The sequence below is a fragment of the Lepisma saccharinum genome, chromosome 20 (genome assembly GCF_977018435.1).
Source record: "Lepisma saccharinum chromosome 20, izLepSacc3.1, whole genome shotgun sequence".
NCBI classification, from domain to species: domain Eukaryota; kingdom Metazoa; phylum Arthropoda; class Insecta; order Zygentoma; family Lepismatidae; genus Lepisma; species Lepisma saccharinum.
In genome coordinates this window covers 36,482,692-36,503,370 of record NC_139248.1, presented here as the reverse complement: position 1 = coordinate 36,503,370, position 20,679 = coordinate 36,482,692, and the positions used below count along the sequence as shown (strand labels likewise).

At 36.6% G+C, this 20,679-nt stretch overlaps 1 protein-coding gene across 2 annotated transcripts in view; it reads right to left on the bottom strand.

The window, feature by feature from the left end:
* The window catches only part of LOC146003578 (rho-associated protein kinase 1-like), a 96,574-nt gene that overhangs the window by 45,467 nt on the left and 30,428 nt on the right, over nt 1-20,679 (bottom strand). For both annotated transcript variants that reach the window (XM_083141878.1, XM_083141879.1), the window contains 5 exons: nt 19,528-19,688; nt 17,854-18,082; nt 12,801-12,952; nt 9,345-9,599; nt 6,337-6,585 (listed from right to left, as the gene is read on the bottom strand). In XM_083141878.1, coding sequence (XP_082998004.1) covers nt 6,337-6,585; nt 9,345-9,599; nt 12,801-12,952; nt 17,854-18,082; nt 19,528-19,688 — 1,046 coding nt within the window. The remainder of the gene's footprint in view (nt 1-6,336; nt 6,586-9,344; nt 9,600-12,800; nt 12,953-17,853; nt 18,083-19,527; nt 19,689-20,679) is intronic.

Sequence of the window (20,679 nt, the reverse complement as noted above, 5' to 3'; positions counted from 1 at the left end):
GGGCAGATCAGAAAATTTGTTGTGTAAATCATCAGGAATTGTCAGATCAACCTCTAAGAAGAGGCCATAGTCACTGTCATCAAAATCCTTAAGATTCTCAATATTGAAATCTTCAACCCATTCAAGCCCTGCATATGGCAGTTTATCCATCATGGCATAACCATACAGGCTGTTTGCATCTACATACAGTATATAATTTGATGGCAGTGCTGGATCATAATCAGGAATATATTTGTTATTTGCTCTGGCATATCTCTGAGAACATTGCACCATGCCTCCTCTTATACATTGTTCCATAAACAGATACATATCTTGATCTTGGATCAGATCCAATTGCATTTTAGTGTTTAAAAACATTGCAGACCATGCTAGGCCCGGGGCACTGTAAAAATACATTGGATCCAGTTTATAATTTTGCATGGAAGATTTTCTGAATGCCTGCAATATATCAGCTAAGAGGGTCACATCAAGTTTTAAATATGCCTTGTGATAATCACCAAATGTCTTGCATTTTAAATTGTTCCACATCAATTGGGCATGGTGATAATCATCATCAGTGATTCCAGATGCTCTGATTTTGCTGTAAAACTCTTGTTGTGGTGGCAGAGAACACTCATCAAATTTAGAAAAATCTGTAACATAGTCATATGGATATACACCCTTCCGCCTAATTAATTTCAGGTCCTGATTTGGAAACAAGGCACATGTGATTTTGAATTGATCATCAGATAATTGAGTGGCCAGTGTAGCCAGGCTAGCCGATAAAATTCTGTAAGAATCAAGAAATCTTATGTGAATAGGAACACCATTAACTTTAATTATTTTGTTAATGGGAATATATTTTTCATCATTTTCAGCTAAAATATTTAAATTATGCTTCTCAAACCCCTCGTACCTGATCAAATGATGAAAATCATAATTGGATGCTCCATGGCAAAATATAGGGATAAATTTTGGTCTCTTGATCTTAATATTACAGCTATTACACAGGGCCATTAAGAATTTACCATCTGTATGAGAATAGTGTTTCACCTTGATATTTATATCTGAAAATTCAGAATCACATACCGGGCATTTTTCTGCATTGTTGAAATCTTCAATCTGTTTCTCTGTTAAAGGCAACATGGGTTTTGATTTTAATAAAATATTAGATGCTATGTCATGGCACTCATTTTCTATTCTAAGTGCAAATTCTTTGATGGCATCTGCTCCCATGTATAAATTTTCTTTACTAACAACACCATCCTGAACAACAACATAATAAAAGCTGGAAGGTTCATGTAGCTGGTATGGTGTAATTGAAGATTCTTCAGGATCTGGATTGCAGAATGCAAGAGGTTTGAGGTTTGATTCAAAATCACAGACAATATATGCTGGGTGTTCCAACAAGGCTTCAAACTTTTTGAATTTTGCATTTTCACTTGGCATTGGCATCACCATATGAACAGGTTTATGGTTGCCACAGTATTTCAGATGCTCAATTAACTTGTTTTTAGCAATTTCTGCATTTTCTTCCCGAACCCCATTCACCATTTTTCTACCATCAAAAACAGTTAAACATCTTCTGCACAACTTAAATATTCTATTAAATTTGTCTAGTTGTGTTCTCACCAAAGCTTCAAGACTGTGTATCAGAGTGTAATGATATGTGCCATCCCCTTCAATTAAGAGCAGATCAATCGGAATAGCAGATTCATCATCAAGTGTACTGATTCTGAGAGGATCTATCAAGCAATTGTCACGGCCAGTGGAACAAATAAATACATTAATAGATAATTGTTTTCCATTGATATTCCTGGCCTTTTTTTTCAAATTTATCAATATTCTGGACAGACATTGGATATTCTAAACCCTCCATTGCCTCATCAGAATCATTTTCATGTTGTTTATAATAAGTTATTCTCTCAGGATTCCTTGAAACTGGATACAAAACAGCTAAAATACACCACAAAAAGCATTTCTGGTCATTATTTTTTATATTAACCACGGCTGTTTTGTTTTTGATATTGGCAGGTAATGGCACATAAGTGGAACCTTGTAATGGGTTGAATTCAGAAATATTAACATATAACTTGTGTGAAGATCCACATAGGCTCCATCCAGACTCTTTTGCTGCAAATTCAGAGTGTTTAATATTCAATTGATCTATCAAACTGCTTATTATTTTGTCTGAATTTGTATTTGAATAAACAGGTACAGTTTCTGTTATGTGGGGCTGTGTAAATTTTGTGCCATTTGGTTTCTTATATTGTGCAAACAATTTGAGGGACAGCTTATAAGAGCCATTTTGTGCATTTAGAATTGCCTGCACATCAGGATTTACACTGTTCAAAAAATTATTAATACCACATCTTGGCTCTGATACAAACCGATAATCTCTTAATTGGCCTTTAAAACTGCTATGAATGGGTTCATAGCGTGGCTGCTTTGCCGGTGAAGCATTAACAGGTGTTTCATGCTTCCTTTTCAGACCAGATGTAGAAGGTTGTGGGGGCAATGTTGATGACTGTACACAAGAATTACACTTGTGAAATTTGTAATATGCCTTGCTTAATATTTTATGGCATCTTGGACACATTTTTGTGGTTTTTCTGCATTTCTTAGAGTCACAAATATGCCGGTGCCTAGACCAATTAGAACTAGATATATTTTTATTACACTGATTGCAATATTTTTGATTTGGCATTTTTGTTGTTTGTTTATATATGGGCAATATGCCAAAACAATTATAACAGCAGTGAGTGGCTGAGCTCGTGCTTTTATACCCAAACAACAGCAATAACTATGCTCTGGTGATCCCCAATATAGAGTAGTTTTGTTGTTTTATGCTGTTGTACAACACACTTTACCAGGTTTCAAACCTCAGCTGTATATCAGCTAGCAGTGAATATTCTCAAAATATCACGTGTGGGGATATTATTCTGCTACATGTATTTCAATCTTATACATTTTGTCAGGCCTCAAACCCGAGCCTCTTGTTTACAAGGCACCAATATTAATACTTTGCCATCAGGGGAGGCATTACATTTTATCAGGATTCAAACCCGAGCCTCCTGTTTACAAGGCAATAAGCCATGGGACTATGTCCACATTTTATTGAGAACCCAGAGCTCATAGCTCTATATCAGCTAAATACAATTCAAAGTTGGACTTTAAAATTGTGCAAATGTATATTCTGTAAAGTCCCGCTCGGGGTTTATATTAACACAACAAGACAAGACCAGAATTGTGCTCTGGGTTCTCTGACAACACGCAAGAGGCCAATGTTCTTTTTCCTAGGAATTTCCCTTGGAATTAATAACATGAAGGCACGCATAGAGAATTTTCCCTGAAAAGCACAGTGTAGATTTTATCTCATGCATGCAAGCATATAAATCTCCCAGCCATGCATGATTTATTGCTGGCTGGGACATGAAACATGATCAAAGATTAGAAAGAACATGAAACAATTTGCAGCCTGACCTTGTATTGTATTGATTTTAAGCAAAAGCTCTTATGAGCATTTTTGCCTTAGTTTTAAGTGTAGCCAAAACAATATCAAAAGGGGCATATTTTTGACAAGTTTATGGACAACAAAACTGAGAGATGTAGCTTTTACACACATGGGCAAATCTGTCTGAGGGGAGTTCTACACTAGAATTCAAAATTCTTTAGATTTAAATATGTACACACATGGCCAATTGGGCTATATGCCCCCCCTTGACATTGTTTTAAGTGTGGGCAAATCGGGGCATATGAACTCTTCTTTTCTACACTAGGATTCAAAATTCTTGAGAATTAAGAGCATATCACACTTGAAGAATTGGGGAATAAGAGGATCTTGGCATAATTTTAAGTGTGGGCAAATCGGGGAATATGAACTCTTCTTTTCTACACTAGGATTCAAAATTCTTAAGAATTAAGAGCATATCACACTTGAAGAAATAGGGAATAAGGGCATCTTGGCATAATTTTAAGTGTGGGCAAATCGGGCTGTTTAATTATATGACCTCTTCTTTTCTACACTTATAAGTGGAGCTGGTTCTATCACCAATTACACTACTGCACAGGAAATTGAAATCGTCCATGGAATTTGTTATTGCTCTTGTCTAGATTTACGGCGGGCGCCCTACATACTGGCAAGCGAAATTGGGAGCGATAAGAAACACAGGAGAGGTGCGCGCAACACATCCTCCTCCGACGTGGTAATTGCTGTGGTCTCGTTGGTCTGCGGCGTATTCCCAGCTCCCCACTTTCCTTGCCAGCATGTAGGTTTCCCGCCATAAGACTACACAAGAGCTGTATGAGCTGACAACGGGCCGTGTGAAAATTTTTATGCCGATACTAATATTAGGCTGACCCACATCAAATACAAGCAAAGGATAAATCCTATATATATTTTTCTCTTTTATTAATATAAGGTAAGTCAGAGATAAGTGGCCATTGTTTTTTCAGTGTTCTACCAAACAAAGAATTGTCAAGATATTTTTCATCAAATAAGTTAAATAAGGTTCTTCAAGTTAAATATTTACAAGGTGTTGTTTTATTAAATGGGTGAGAAAAAGTGGAATTTTTAAAAAGTATATACATTGGCCATCTCTCCCTAGGTACCCGGGAGAGATGGCCATAGGATAGTGGGATAGATAACCACATATATTTCAAAGTTAACAAGCGTAGCTAAACGTGTATTAACACAGGAAGAGTATCTTATTGTGTTCATTGTTCATAAATAATTACAAATTGAACTTATGTAAAGAATGTCTCGCTCTTATGATCACGTTCCTGCATTATAAACAAAACCGAACTATTTAGACATAATTTTGAAGACAAACATTTCTATCAAATGTTCTGCCGCAGAACAAACCACACCCAGCCCCCTTTGGTGATCCAAAAACTTATCACTACTGGACTCGTCGTCTTTAATACCGACTCTCTTGATAGATAGATGCCATATAACCAGGGTTCGGAATGGACCGGACCGGAGTTCCAGTTCGTGAATATTTGGAACATTCACGTTCTGTTCCGTCAGAAATGGCAACGGACCGTTCCGGTTCATTAATTTTTAAAGATATATCACTACATTTTCCTATTCGATGTGAACTAAGTTGTTAATACTTTTTAATAGTAAATGTTATAGCATTCATACAGATAAGCTCCCCTTCTATGTGGAGTGTGTTGGCCCAAGGAAGATCAACCGAGTATGATGGTGTCTATATTGCCTTCATCTTTTTGTGCCTTGTGGATCTGGTCCTTACATTTTGTTTGTTAATTATTATTGATTGTCTTGTGTTATGGATTCGCTTGTTCTGACAGAGGTATCCTCCTTCACAAAATATTTGCACAATTTTCAGTTCTCTTCTTATGGCCATTGCCTGATTTACCTAATCAAATCGTTCTTGTGGCATACTTCGTGTATATCTGATACTAAGCTGAGCAGACGTATTGACATTCTGAAGAACAACGCAGAATAACATATTTTGCACTCGCACAAAGTGATTTTTTAACAAGAATTGTTAAGGCAAAAATATTTTGGATATCTACGTACATTTCATTCAATTTCTTCCCCAGTTGGGTGAGCTGACTACCATTCACGATTTCCGTGTGGTTAAATTATTAAATGGGAAGAAAATTACAAAATTCCAGAACATTCGTTTCCAATATACTTATTTGATGTTTATGTAAATATTTTAATATTAACTATTATTAATTGCAATACATAATTCACTAGTCGTTAATCTCGTCGCTGTAGTAGTTACTGAAAGAGAAGACAACAGTATCTTAACGAAAGTAAAGTGTTCCTTTTCGTGAAAATTTCTAGTGTGTCCCAAAATGATTATCGGGATTTCATAGTCGTTTAATTTCCCTTATATCTGGGGTTCAAGGACAAAGCTTATGTGACAGTAAACAATCACTCAACAAATCTAAAGAGTGTACATAACAAATGTTCAATGTGAGCACCTTTCATGACACACCACACATGCATCCGGTAGTCCAATTCTTTCCAAACACGGGTCAGCATGTCTGGAGTGACAGATTGAGCAGCTGCAACAACCCTGTTTCTCAAATCTGGCAAGTCGGCAGCTAGCGGTGGTACACTTTATCTTTCACATAGCCCCACAATAAGATGTCGGAACGTGTAAGGTCAGACCGAGACCCTACAAATAAACAAATGAAATGCACAATAGGATTTCTGCTATCTTGTAATACACCTACGCCGCTGTGACTGATGAATGTACATGTACCATATAAACATTCACATTTCTTGCAATATAGCAACTACTTGAAACATCGATAATCATTTTGGAACACGCTGTATTTCGAGCCCTGCCTAGAACGTTTCTAGCAGCAGAAACTTACAGTCTGAATAGATCTGTCCTTGTCAGTGAGGAGTTCCTGCTGCTTGGTAAGCAGTTCTGCTTTCTCTTTCTCCAAGGCGTTCTTTTCGTATTCAAGATCTGCGATGGTCACCTCTGCCATTTCAGCGCGTTCGACGGTGTTCTTTACCTTCTTCTCCAGCTCTCTTATGTTGTCTTCCAGTTGTTCCTTTAACATTATCTGCTTCTCCAGTTCAAACTGCGCATCGTGTGATCGGGTTTTGAATAATCTCTGCAAACATGAAACAATACAATTAATTAGGGAATACGAAACACAGACCTCTAGATACAGACCGGTTTTAACATGGGTCAACTAGAAGCCAAAAATTTCGAAGCTGGGGGATAATATCATGGCGGTGAGCGTAACTTCATATTTCTACTTGTGACAACTATGAGTCAATGCACCGCACAAGACTACAAATTTTAGGTTTGCTAAGAAGGATATTACACCCCACAAGTGAGTACAAATAATTTATTCACAAAAACGTAAACTTAATGAGCTCTAATGCGCATCTCCGCCATATTTCTATCCCCAGGGCCATGCACGAGTGAAGATGCGCGGCTTCAAATAAAAGCGAATCGTTTCCAGTCTAATTAGAGGTCTGTGCCCGTGCGTGGAAGCGCTCCGTCCCGTTCTCTCCCGTTGATTTTGTGTACCGTCGAAGTCGACCGAATCTACATGTCCCCTTGAAGTTGTCACTTTTTTCACCAGGTGTCGCCCCTAATGTCACCCACCGCGCTCTTGTGCGTAGGCGTACAGGATGGAAGCAGAAGGCAGGCGCCAACCACACATTTCAATGATTTCTGCCTATTTACTACTTATATTAAAAATGTAACATGTGATTTCTTCATTTTCAATTTTTTTACATTCAGTTTTATCGATAAAATGTTCAAGAATCACTGAGTCTTATGTGGTGATCTATTCAGTAAATGTTGTCTTCGCAAAGCGGAAGTTTCAATATGGCTGCCAAGCGCAGGGGCACAGCGAGTTGTAACGTGAATCTGTCGCGCCGTTCGTCTCTCCCTCCGACTCCACGTCTGCCATCAATTCGGACAACGGAGGTAGCCTGATTCCCCGGATGGAACGGTGTTTTAGGCGACATTTGCTGCCGATTCGGACGCGGCCTGTAATACGAAAGTCATGTGAACGTATCGGCTCAAATTCTCAGACACAACCTCAATGATATTCTATAAAAGAAATGTTGGAAGAGATTGTTTTATTTACTACACTTTCGAATATTTATAACATTATTAAGATTAGATGTATTTACGTAAATAAGGAAAAATGAATGTCTCCTTCAAGTTGTTACGTGCAGATAGCGTTAAAATTGTATTTCTTCAGGATAAGAGCATATTTTTGTTTTTCTGGATAGTGAGGAAGATTTTGCTGTGAAACAACGTATTGAAAATGTGGCCGCAATTATCTGAAACTCTATATGAGAAGATAAACACAGCGTGTGCCTTTGGAAATTCGTGCATAAGTTAAAAATGTCTGAGGTGACGTTTCATCTGAGTGTACATTTTTAGGAAACTCTGTTGCCCAGATTTTACTCTGTGATTTCTAAAGGTAATATCAACTCGATTCTACTGCTTAAAAGGTGTGAAGAAAAAAACAAATTGCCCACTTGATGACAAAGAGACATTACGTAGATGATTTTACCAGATAGTGAAGTTTTCCAATTCATTTTACACAATTTATCGCATTTATCTACATAAATAGGCTTTATATGCTCGTCCCGTATGAGATGACATGAAAAAGGGATCAAAGGAATAGGGAGGAAAGGAAGACCTGCCCTGGCTAGCCACGTAGCTAGATATTTTGACGTCCTAGGCAGGATTGTTGGTTTTCACCCCACCACTATCACTACCAAGCACCATTTTATATGCATCCTTCGATATTTTCTTCTTTTGCCATCGTTTGTGATATTTATTTCCAAATTTTGAAATGTGGAAAAATTATAAAAAAATAATATAGGTACCATTTAAAGATTCTTAGTTTGGATTCCTCATTTGAAAAGAGTTTAGCATATTTCAGAATATTTCAGTCATGTCTTAGTGTCTTCTCCCCTTACCTTTGACAAGTGTAAATTTCTTCATCGCATATCCTGACACTTTCTTTGTTGTTATCTTTTATTTTTTTAAAAAACAAGAATCTTTGAATGGCGCCCTCTGTGCATGGCACCCTAGGCTTCAGTTCCCTAGCACACTCCTCGCTACGGGCCTGGCCCTGGCAACTATTACAAAAAAGTGTATCACGAAGTCAATGTTCGATATCGGTACTTGTTACGATATGCACCTCCTTAATGAAGTAAAAACGTAACAAGACATGTGTTTGGAATTGTGGGAAAATGTCAGCCTGATATACAGGGTGGTCCAAAAGTATGTAGACACCCGAATAAAAGTTGAATGGCATACTGTTCCGCAAAACTAACACTGCACGTTTGTAATAGGGGTAGGGGAAAATGTTATAGGGCATATGACGATGACAGCCGCCATCTTGAATTCAACTTCAAAATTTTTAAATGGGAATGGGGTGATATGATATATCCAATCAGGATAGAATTTCACGAACAATGCAGTGGTGAAGGTTATTTTGACGTGTCTTTAACCGGGGAAAAGTTATGAATTAATTATTATACCAATTTGCTCCTTTTCGAGGTATCAGCATCAAAATGTCTGTAATGCGTTAGTAACGCATCGAGATCATACTGACGTCTAGGAAGAGAAGTTCGCATGCCATTACACATGATTTTGATCACGGATATTCCCGAAGGGTTGAATTTTTTGAATGTTTGTTTCCAACAATTACAGTGTGTTGCTTCCACTGGAATGAAAAGTCCTTCTTAGTGACGAGGCTATTTTTTATGTTCATAAAGAAGTTAAGAAACAGAATATGAGGCACTCCTCTCAGGTAAGTTTCTTATACGGCACGGTTAATATTTTAAAAAATACAATCAACAAATACTTCTGATAATGAAAAAAGTAACTTACAACATTGTAACGCTCCTCTTCTAGCTCGTTGGTTAATTCTTTTATTTTGCCATATTTTTCATTTAGTTCTACCTTAAGCCTCCGAACTTCCTCGTCGAAATATTTGTTGTCTTCGTTTGCTGTTTCTAGTTCTCTCATTAGTCTCTTTTCTTTCAATCTCAGATTCTCCATCTCCGTTAATTTCGTGCCAACTTCTATTTCGGCTTCAGAGATTTTCTTCTGTTCCTCTTCAATTTGCATTTGCAGGTTTCTCATCTGTTGACAGAATACAAGGATTACGTAGTTATACCTATACCAGTGACGTGGCCTGGCGTTCTCGAAACTTTCAACAATTCTAGTAATAAACCCATCATTGACCAGTAACTGCTCAACAGCTTCACAAAAATAATGAATTTCACAAAGGCCTACTTTCGAGGTACAATAGTATGGACAGGGGTTTCCAAACGTTTTCGTCGATACCCGGTGGAGGCTCATAGTGGTTCGGATCCCACTTTAAACTGTATGTCCAGTCCCGATTAGCCTTACTGTGCATAAAGTGAATTTAAGACACCAAATCAACGATCCAAATTCTCCCTTAGTGTTCCAAGATGTTTCCGCGGCGCCCAAGTCAGAATGTGGGCATATCTAACACTTGCAACGCTCAGTTACTGTGGTTAGGTTGCATAAGTTATAAAATAAACACATACTTCAAATTCAGAAACATTTCAAACATAAAAAGTACTAAATAAGCACATGGAATAAGTGTCATTTCAGTGAAAATATTGGAACATTTCGCGGCGCCCCTGTAAGCCAGCCAAGGGTGCCGCGGCGCACACTTTGGGAACCATTGGTATAGATCATTAATCCACATTTATCTCAAAATTCAGTAATAGACAGAAAAGCAGTAGCATGTACTTGTTTCATATTCTGCTGATTTTCTGCTACATAAGGAGAATGAACACTGGTAACACTATGCCTGTTTCCGTAAACTGAGTTAGGTGCGGTTTAACATTGTTCTTAGTTTGGCCCATGCTATATGCCAGAGGTGGCTGCTGGTCTGACTTTATGGGTCTGCACTCGCGTCCAGAAGAAGTGTTTTATCGCCTCTCAAATACTCGCTTCCGTTTTTGCGTACATAATGATGCTAAATGTATTAATAACCCAAGTTATGAGCACCTTTTACTGAAAATGAGGCTATGAGAGAGTTTATTTCGTGAAAAATATACCCAGTAATAATTCGACAATCGAAGGATATATTAAAAAATTGTTATATACAACTGATATTATACATGATACAACATTATGGATATTTTGTTGGTAGATATCATGAAAGAAAATCCATGCAACCCTTTGACATACACATGTATTAATGTACAAGTTACAAAAACCTGTCTGACCCTGTGACATACACATGTTCACATGTTACAAAAAACTTGTCTGATTATGACAAAGCTTCGAAAAAATCTCCCGCATTGTCCACAGCACGCAGCATGGAAGACGTCGAATATCATCGACAAGCAGCATCCTCTTCACTATGCCTGAAGTGTTTGTGATCTACAACGTGCCGTTAGGGAGAAACGTCCAGATCCACTGCATAATACAATCATACTCCCCGATAATGCAATGGACAATGCGGGAGATTATTTCGAAGGTTTGTCATAATCAGACAAGTTTTTGTAACATGTGAACATGTGTATGTCACAGGGTCAGACAGGTTTTTGTAACTTGTACATTAATACATGTGTATGTCACAGGGTTGCATGGATTTTCTTTCATGATATCTACCAACAAAATATCCATAATGTTGTATCATGTATAATATCAGTTGTATATAACAAATTTTTAATACATCCTTCGATTGTCGAATTATTGCTGAGTTGCCATGACTTACTCCCCAACCCTCGTATAAAAACAAAAAATATGAAATATCTCGCTGAATTTTCTGTCGATCACGAGAAGAGCGGTGTTATTGGGTACAGATAATTCAACATTCGATAACCTGACTAAGAACACAGGTATACCGATCTACAATATTCAATATTATTCTAGATTTGCAAGATATTTATAGAACTTTCTCCCTCGCTCCGCTGACAATAGTGAACAATAAGAACTTTTTTGTATACATCTAACAAGCATACCCAGGGCGCTAAACTCGGGCATCCTCCTTGATTAGAGCCAAATCCTAAGCGTAGTTTTATTATTTTAGTCCACTTTATGCACAGCGAAGCAAATAGAGAAGACTTACAGTTAAAGGAGGGGTCCGAACTACTATGTGCCTCCAACGTGCGTGGCTATTGGTTTAAAGACTGTACTTTAAGAGTTTGATTTATTGTTGACAAGACTTAATTGAAGCTGCTGCTGAATAACTTAAAAAGTATATTACAAAATTATGTAGCAATTGAAGCTAAGAGATTATTATTTATAGTATTGGCGAAATCTGACACTGTATTAACCTATGGGATAAGTAGTCCGTCACGATGCAGAAGAGGAAATTTGGCGAATTACTGATTCCACATTAGTGTCATCTGTCTCATGGGCGTAACTTGGGACCTAATTTTGAGGGGGTAGAATCAGACTTTGAGCCTAATTTTGAGGGGGCAATCAGACTTTGGGAATAATTTCGAGGGGCAGAATCAGATTTTATGCCTGATTTTGAGGGGGCAGAATCAGACGTCTTGCCTAATTTTTTTAGGGGCAGAATCAGACTTTGGGCCTAATTTTGAGGGGACAGAATCAGACTTCGGGCTTAATTTTTTAGGGGCAGAATCAGACTTTGAGCCTAATTTTGAGGGTCAATCAGACTTTGGGAATAATTTCGAGGGGCAGAATCAGACTTCTGACCTAATTTTTTAGGGGCAGAACAGACTTTGGGCCTAATTTTGAGGGGGCAGAATCAGACTTCGGGCCTAATTTTTTAGGGGTAGAATCAGACTTTGGACCTAATTTTGAGGGGGCAATCAGACTTTGGGAATAATTTCGAGGGGCAGAATCAGACTTCTGACCTAATTTTTTAGGGGCAGAATCAGACTTTGGACCTAATTTTGAGGGGGCAGAATCAGACTTCGGGCCTAATTTTTTAGGGGTAGAATCAGACTTTGGACCTAATTTTGAGGGGGCAATCAGACTTTGGGAATAATTTCGAGGTGCAGAATCAGACTTTAGGCCTGATTTTGAGGGGGCAGAATCAGACTCGAGGCCTAATTTTGAGGGGATAGAATCAAACCTGGGGCTTAACTTCGGAGGAAGAGGCCAAAAGTTACGCTTATGATCTGTCTTCTGTAAATATTATTCTGTGGACTACATTTTACCATTGCCCGGTACCCGAGACGTGTTTTACTGTTTTATTTTCCAATGTGTTCACATGTTTGGATATTTTCTTACTATATACATCACTGGATTCATCTTATCATTTAATTCTCTTGCAAAACAGATTTAATACAATATAATATAATCAACTAATAATTTATCCAAACTTACCTCGTAATTGTGCTTATCTTTAAAAGTCTTTAATTCTTCTCTTGCCATTTGCACCTCGTTCATCAATATTGAAATTTTCTTGTCCTTCTCTTTGCACAATATGTCAGTAACAGTTTTGCCTTTCCTCTCTTCTTCTAATTTAACCTGGCATTCTGAGAGAGGGAAATACAAAACGACACTTTTTTTGAAATTTTATATATATATGTGTGTGTGTGTTATATTCTATATATATTTATTTATAGATAAGTCAAGTTTAAGCATTTACATTTCGTTAACTCTTTTCCACAATGGACAAAAATACTTAAAATAGCATCCCAGTTGAATCCACCTTAACCTAACTGGTACTGGACCTGCAATTTAAAGTTGGATTCGGACGATTATGTGTCACTATTAGGTATAGAGCCCGGAACCTTGATTACAAGGTTTCTTAATTCGCATTTATATCGCTATACAGGTATGTCGTATGCACATCTTAACACTTATCACAAAAGTAATATGGTTGGTATATTACTTTATATTTATTTCCTTATTTTCCTCAAGTTTCACACACACGTTAATATTCTATATCATCGGAAAATATATTTCATATACTCGTACATAAATAGCTGAAAACTACCAGTATATCAACGAGATTATTACACTAATTTCAATAATACTTGTTGAATCCCTGTCTTGACGTGGAAATTAATCGTCTATACAACATAAACTACCGTTATTCCATGTTACTAACTGGTACATAATGTAGCACATCACTATTACTTACAGCACTGCAATTTTCAAAATACCAATTTATCCATGTGAAGTACATCATCTTAGTGAACATAACACACTGCATTACCATTGTTCTGTTTTGGATCATGCCCTATATAATGTCACCGTTTAAGGTTAAATTTTAGTACAAGCGAAAAGTTATGAAATTGGAAATATCGTCTGTAAATAAAAATTGCTATTCTGCATTTCCTACGGTAACGTCACTAGAAAAGTGAAGGTGTAGGCTGTAAATAAGGGGAAGGGGAGAATGATATAAATGCATCTTTCTTATAATGTCTAGAATATATGCCGGCCCCCGTGGTAGGTTGGTTAGCACATAGCCAGAGGTCCCGGGTTCGATTCCCGGCCTAGACATGTTTGTTAGTGTCCATTCATCAATTTCACCATCTTCGCAAACAAGGAGCGAAGTAAAATAAAGCAAATCAATCAATCAATCAAAGTTGGAATATAAACTCATTAAAGATTCTGTTGTGGAAGAGCTACCAATCGTTGTAGGTCACTTGTGTGTGTGTGGAAATTCGGTCTACTTTGTCCCTTGTCATTAAACATATTGTTGAAGGAATTGGGAACGAAACTATAGAGAAACAGTTTACTGAAATCTTCCTCAAATCTGAACGTTCGATCACCTCGAATATCCACTGGGTGCAGAGCCGAGCGGATAAGAAATTTCCAACTTGGTTCTCTTAGGTAGTATTCGAAAAAAAATTACCAAAATAAAACTGCGTTAGATCGAAAAAAAATTGTTAAATACAGGAACTAGATGTTTTTTATATATTCTACCACTTAATTCAAAGATTAAACGATTCCACAGATTTCAAAATTCCAAAATTATTTTTTTTTGTAAGAGGTACAACAAACATTAACATTTTGAGTAAAATAATTTTCCCCTTCCTTAGAAAGCTTTTTTTGGAGGGTTGTAAAAGTAAGAACAAAATAAAATAACTATGCAATTAGTACAGTAACTGTCTGAAATGTAAAAACATATTAAAAAGAGTTGTGCTGGAAATTCACTCATGTAGTGGAAAAATTATAAAAGTCTCCCGAAGGACATACTTTTAATAATAATAATAATAATAATAATAATTACACTATCTTCTTCCAATGTTCAATAAAACATTCAAAATGCTAACCATGGCAGAATTTTGAATGTTATAATAATATTTTACATAAAATTGGTTTATGCATATTGGTTTATACCTAATAATTGAAGGGATCGGGTGTAAAACATGGTAAGTGACATTTTGGTCATTTTGGAGTTACAATGTGCATCGTGTAGTCCATCGTAAATGGAGTGGAATCGTACTCGAAGTGTTTCGTTTCGTCAACAGATGACAGAGCTAGAAGTGTTGAAAGTTATGGTATCTACCAGTTGTTTCATGTAAAGTATGGTAAGTAACAAAGATGGCGGCGAAACGGCTGTTACTGAATTACAACGTGTCTCGGGAAGTTCGTGAATATTGAGGCAACAGCAAAGATGAGAACGAGTTAAAAAGTGTATATGATTCCCATAATGACCCGGAATATGTACCACCGACTAAGAATGCGGAGAATGAAGAGGTTGCCAATCAAAAATGCGACTAAAACTTTGCATGCCCACGTACATTCTATTTCATGTAAAACGTAGTATCTACTGTAGATACCATTGTTTACATGCAGCAGTGCTCATAATGGCAGTTTCGAATTAAATTTTACTCTCGTACCTGGATGTGAACTGTGATCTAATAGAGATGCACATACTTTTCTTCTACTAGATATAAATAACTGTAGTCACATAGAAATTCGTTTGATTTTTAATTGGGTATGCGCATTTAAGGCTGCTTAAGATACCATGCCTTACAAGCAACGTCAAAAATGTATTACACTTAAGGAATATGTAATATGATCTGAATCATATCAATTATTTGGAACAGTTTAGTTTTTTTATAAAATATTTCTTTCATAAATCTGTAATGAGCATTTTAAAAGTTATAATATTTTTATGGTGGACCTAATAACGTATTTGTAATTTAATTAACTTTCGTATTTATGATATATGTGACTTTGATGAAAGCAAATTATTTTACTTTTGATATTGCAAATATGTCTTCTTCTTGGTTCGAAATTATAACTATTTTAATCCATCGGAGCTAAATATCAGTGAAAACGATTAAAAACTTAAGCCCTGTGTACATTTGAAATCATTCTTTACAAACATGTCAAGTTAAGGAAAAATACAACAGAAAGTTACAAGGTAATAATTGTGTCTTCATTGATTTGCTTTATTTTACTTCGCCTCTTGTGTCACTTTTGGCTTATTTACGAAGATGGAGATCAGTGATGATATGCACTAAAAAAAGATCAATGCCCCTGGCGTCGTAGCGCGATTTCCTAACCACTCAGCCACGGGGCCGGTAATTGTCATCAGAAGATAGAGATTCAAACTAGGGATGGCCTTTTCTAAAAAAATGTTTTTCGATTTTCGAAAATGAAAATTCTTGATTTTTCGTATATCGGTTGTTCGGAAAAAAAAATTGGTTTTCGAAAAAAAATGTTTTTCGAAAAAAAAATCGTTTTTCGTTTTTCCAAAACAGAATTCGTTTTTCGAAAAAATCGATTTTCGTTTTTCGTTTTTCGAAAAACAATTTTTTTCGAAAAACAACAAGTAGCTCAGGTTATTGTTTATTGAATAAAATTATTATTATTATTATTAAAAGTTTTCAATTTTGTGTTACATATTTTTTTGGCTGATATAAAAAGTCTAATGTCAAAATATTATTATTGAACTTACATCACAAGTTAGCTTGAAAAAAATTGTATAACATCACTCATTTTGATAATATCGTTGCATGTAAAGCATGGTAACTACAACAATTCCTTGAACAACCCTCGAACAAATCGCATGTAGCACCACCGAAAAAAAAATAATTCGGATGAAATATCATGTTTGTATGATAGTAAACATAGAGGTGAATCATATTTGCTGTAAATAATTTAGAAATTTGTTTTCATTTGTAAATCAGTTTTTTTTAAACATCAACTTTCAATATCTCGAAACCTGCATTTTGTCACTTATCATGTTTGACACCCGAGCCCTTCAATTAAAGGGTGTCCCACTAGCTTTCGAACCCGAAAAAAACGTTATATTCCGAACAAACGCACATAGGAAAATGAAATTCACAATACACGTACCTTGTTTCATGCTGAACACGAGGCAGTGTTGAACATAAACGCACGTGTCAAAAAGACGGTAGGTGGCGCCAGGGGAAGTGGTGCGTGTGGGTTAGTGTGATGCGCGAGTCCCTGCATCGTGAGGATGGATTGGTACACCGTACCAGAACCATTGTTCATTGTAAAGAAATATTGGATATCGGGATCGTATCAGACCGTTCAACGTGAATTTGGACGCCGTAAAGGACCATTGAAGGTGGGGGTTTGGTGTGCAATTTTCCGACAGCGTATCATTGGACCAATCTTCTTTGAAGATACAGTAAACACACAAGTTTACTTACACATCTTAAGTGCATTTGTGAATCAGCTGGATGATGAATAACTGCGTCGCGGATATTTCCAGCAAGACGGAGAGACATGCCATACTTCCAACGTGTCCATGTCAGAAATTGAGTCCTTTATTGGTGACGGAATCATCTCCAAAGGATTGTGGCCGCCAAGATCCCAGATTTGGCACCTCCGGATTTCTTTTTATGGGGTTTCCTTAAAGGTTGTGCCTACAGAAACAAACCACGATCACTGTAAGAGTTGCGAAACAACATCGAGAATGCGATTCACGAGATCACATCCGAGACTCTACATCGGACTTTTCACAATATGGAACGCCGTGTATAAACATGTCTGGACGTCTAGGGAAGACACTTGCAGCACCTGCTGTGATCATCATGTATTCAGCATGAAACAAGGTACGTGTGTTGTGAATTTCATTTTCCTATGTATGTATGTTCGGAAATTATAACGTTTTTTTTCGGGTTCGAAAACTAGTGGGACACCCTGTATTATTATTGTGATTATTTCTACTATTCATGTTTTCTTGAATGGCCTGATCCCGCTACTTTTTTTTACAGCAACGCCTATGTGTGTGTGTGTGTGTGTGTGTGTGTGTGTGTGTGTGTGTGTGTGTGTGTGTGTGTGTGTGTGTGTGTGCATTTCTGTCCTCGGTTGAAGCACTTTTCTACAAGAAATTTCATCATCATACCTCATTTGCTATGCACTGCATAAAATGAATAAATACTTTATAGCTTAATTACAACCATACCATATGAAGATAATGACAATAAAAGTAACTGCTTACTTTCTAGTTCCTTTGTCAGTGAAGCTACTCGTTCCTTATCTTCACTCATCTCCTCCTGGAGGGCAGAAATTCTGATGAGAAGAGACCCCATTTCTTCTTGCAGATTTTCGACCATCTCGTTTTGGTTTTCGTTCGCTCTCCCTCGAGCTTCGTGGAACTTATCTAACTCCTTCTGCAGCCGAATGCAGCTCTCCTGTTCCACTTCTAGCTTTCTCCTAAGTCCCTGGGCCTGCGATTGAAATAGCGAAAATCAAATCGAGCTTAAGCTCTCATTTAAAATGAATTGCAAGTGAGACGATTCTCCAAATGAAACAAGCATAATGAAACACTACACGCATTACTTTCTTGACATCCGATAGTAACGTATGATAGTAACGTATCAAGAGATCCTTTTTTAGTTTTAAATGTTTTGCAATCATGTTATTAGACGCATGTAGAAAATTTATTAGATCTAGCAGGCCTGATTTAAGCTGTGTTTTGAAAGGTATTAATCTGCCTTATTATAAACAAAATGTTTGCACTTTTTGACTTTCCAGCAAGTTGAACGCATTTATTTATGTACTCAAGTGTGTTTTCTGGCCTTTTCTCAAGAATCAGGTTTACAGATTAATGCATTTTATTTATCGTTTGTAAAGCTAGCGTCAAACTCCATCCTATCATGCAAGCGAGTATATCTTTCTTTGTCTAGCTGTACTTTAATGCATACAATTGATGCATTTTAATGCATCTTCCTTCATCTTTGTTGATTATGCATTTAAACACTTGGTCTGAGCTGCAGACTTTATGCATTTTTGCTTCAACTGATAAATGCACTTCTCTGTGTGTAGGTGCTTCTCTACGTATATAATAAACGATAATGCCAGGATTGTTTGAGAGCCATGGAAGTTTTTGTGACGTCCAAACTTCTTGTATGGAGTAATTAGCTGAAGGTATTTGTACGCACCTTCAATTACTTTAACAAGTTAAGTGCACAGGGAGTGAAGTTTGAAAGTGTCTGAAGATTTTAAAATTACTCACCTTTTGAAAACTTCCATTCCAATTTCATATTCTCCCTATTGATTATCCCAAAACCAAAACATCAGTAAAAGAAGCATAAAAAAATCGCATTAGGAAGACTAACTAATACTATCTGAAACCTAATAAAAATTCTTCGAAGTACTATGATGACTTCTTAAGAGTTACGAGGTCGAAAACTAGGATTCGAGGGAATCTGTGAAAGAATGAAAGAGATGGTTTATAATCGTATAATTATCGTTCCTCAATTATGGTCCTGCCAATTTTACCATTCTAATATTTTTTTACATGTGCCTGCAATTGAATTTTTTAATTCCTTCTTCAGTGTGTAATTTTGAAGTTATGGAAGTCTGAACGAACTCTCGACATTCGAAAAAAATAATTTGGAAATTCGTTTCTACTTGTTCAATTTATCAAGAAAAGTGAAAAAAAAGCAACACGCGTAATTTCTTTGTACATACTATTGGGATTTCAAACTGCATATAAAATATTAATGATGCATTTTGGAAGTCAGAGATGTCCCTATAGATCAAGAGACATCCTGAGGCATTTTTCGTTGTTGTTTTTTTTCATTCTTTTGTAATGTTCGTAAAACGATTTTCCTGATAGCGTTATTTCATTTACTTAGAATTGAATGTGAATTTTGAAGAATTTTCTTACCGTACTTTTCTCATCGCTGAACTCATCTTGAAGATTCAGTAATTGCTCTTGTAGTTTGCGAACGCTGGAAGACAATTCAGAATTTTGGTCCTCCAATTCTTGACATTCCCAATCGGCTTGCTTTTTATCACTTTCTTCCTTTGCTAATTTCTTCTTCAGTTCTGAAATGCAGAGCAAAGAAATATCTGGGAAGTACATTAATATGAAAACAGCACAGATTATATTTATTTTATGTTTCACTTGAAAACTATGTTATATTAAAACACATGCGACGATTTATTGGAGACAATGTATGATCGTTTATTTGTGTGCATGTGTGCCCTCTTGTAAAATTATAACATCGTCTTGGGGTAGAAGAAATTACTTTTTTGTTAATGTATATCGATAGGCTAACTATTAGACGTCTCTCTCTAAGATATTTTTCTGATGTGGAAAGACTGTACTGTCTTATCGGAATGCTTCATTTCTTCTGCATCTTTAAAGTGGTCAGCACCGCATTTTTTAAATGAAGCCGAAGATGTCCATTTGTATCATTCTTCTCTACTAGCTACTCGCAGTAACCTACAACGTAAGCATCTGAACAGTGAATACGCTTAAGCTTTCAATATTTCGGCAGAACATATATTACCAGAAAATAACTGCAATTGTCTGATTGAAGACAGGCTATTTGTGGGTATAACGTTGGTCCTCATGAAACACACACACACATAATTTTTAGTGAATTTGGGTATGTGTGGTGGGGGGCGGGGAGTAAGGTTATTCCATTAGAGCAGGTCACACATCGTTCAATTTTTAAAATAAAATGTTCCTAAACTTCTATTGCAACTATATATAAAAGCAATACTCACAACTTGATTTTGCTTCAAAAGATTAAAGCTAATAGTATTTAGCACGAAGGAGAGAGAAAAAAAAAACAGACGAACTCTACATTTAATTCCAATATTTTATAATCATTGTAAACAGTTTTCACGCTCTTATAATGTTCTTTGAGAGATCACATCACTTTTTGCCACAGTGCTGAATAACAACTTCACGGTGCTGAACCTATTATTCTGCACTGCTGGTGCACTTCACTTTGTTGGATCTGAAGATAATGTAGACAAAACAGACTTTTTGGTTACTAACAGGGGTGTGCATAGGGGAAGATTATGG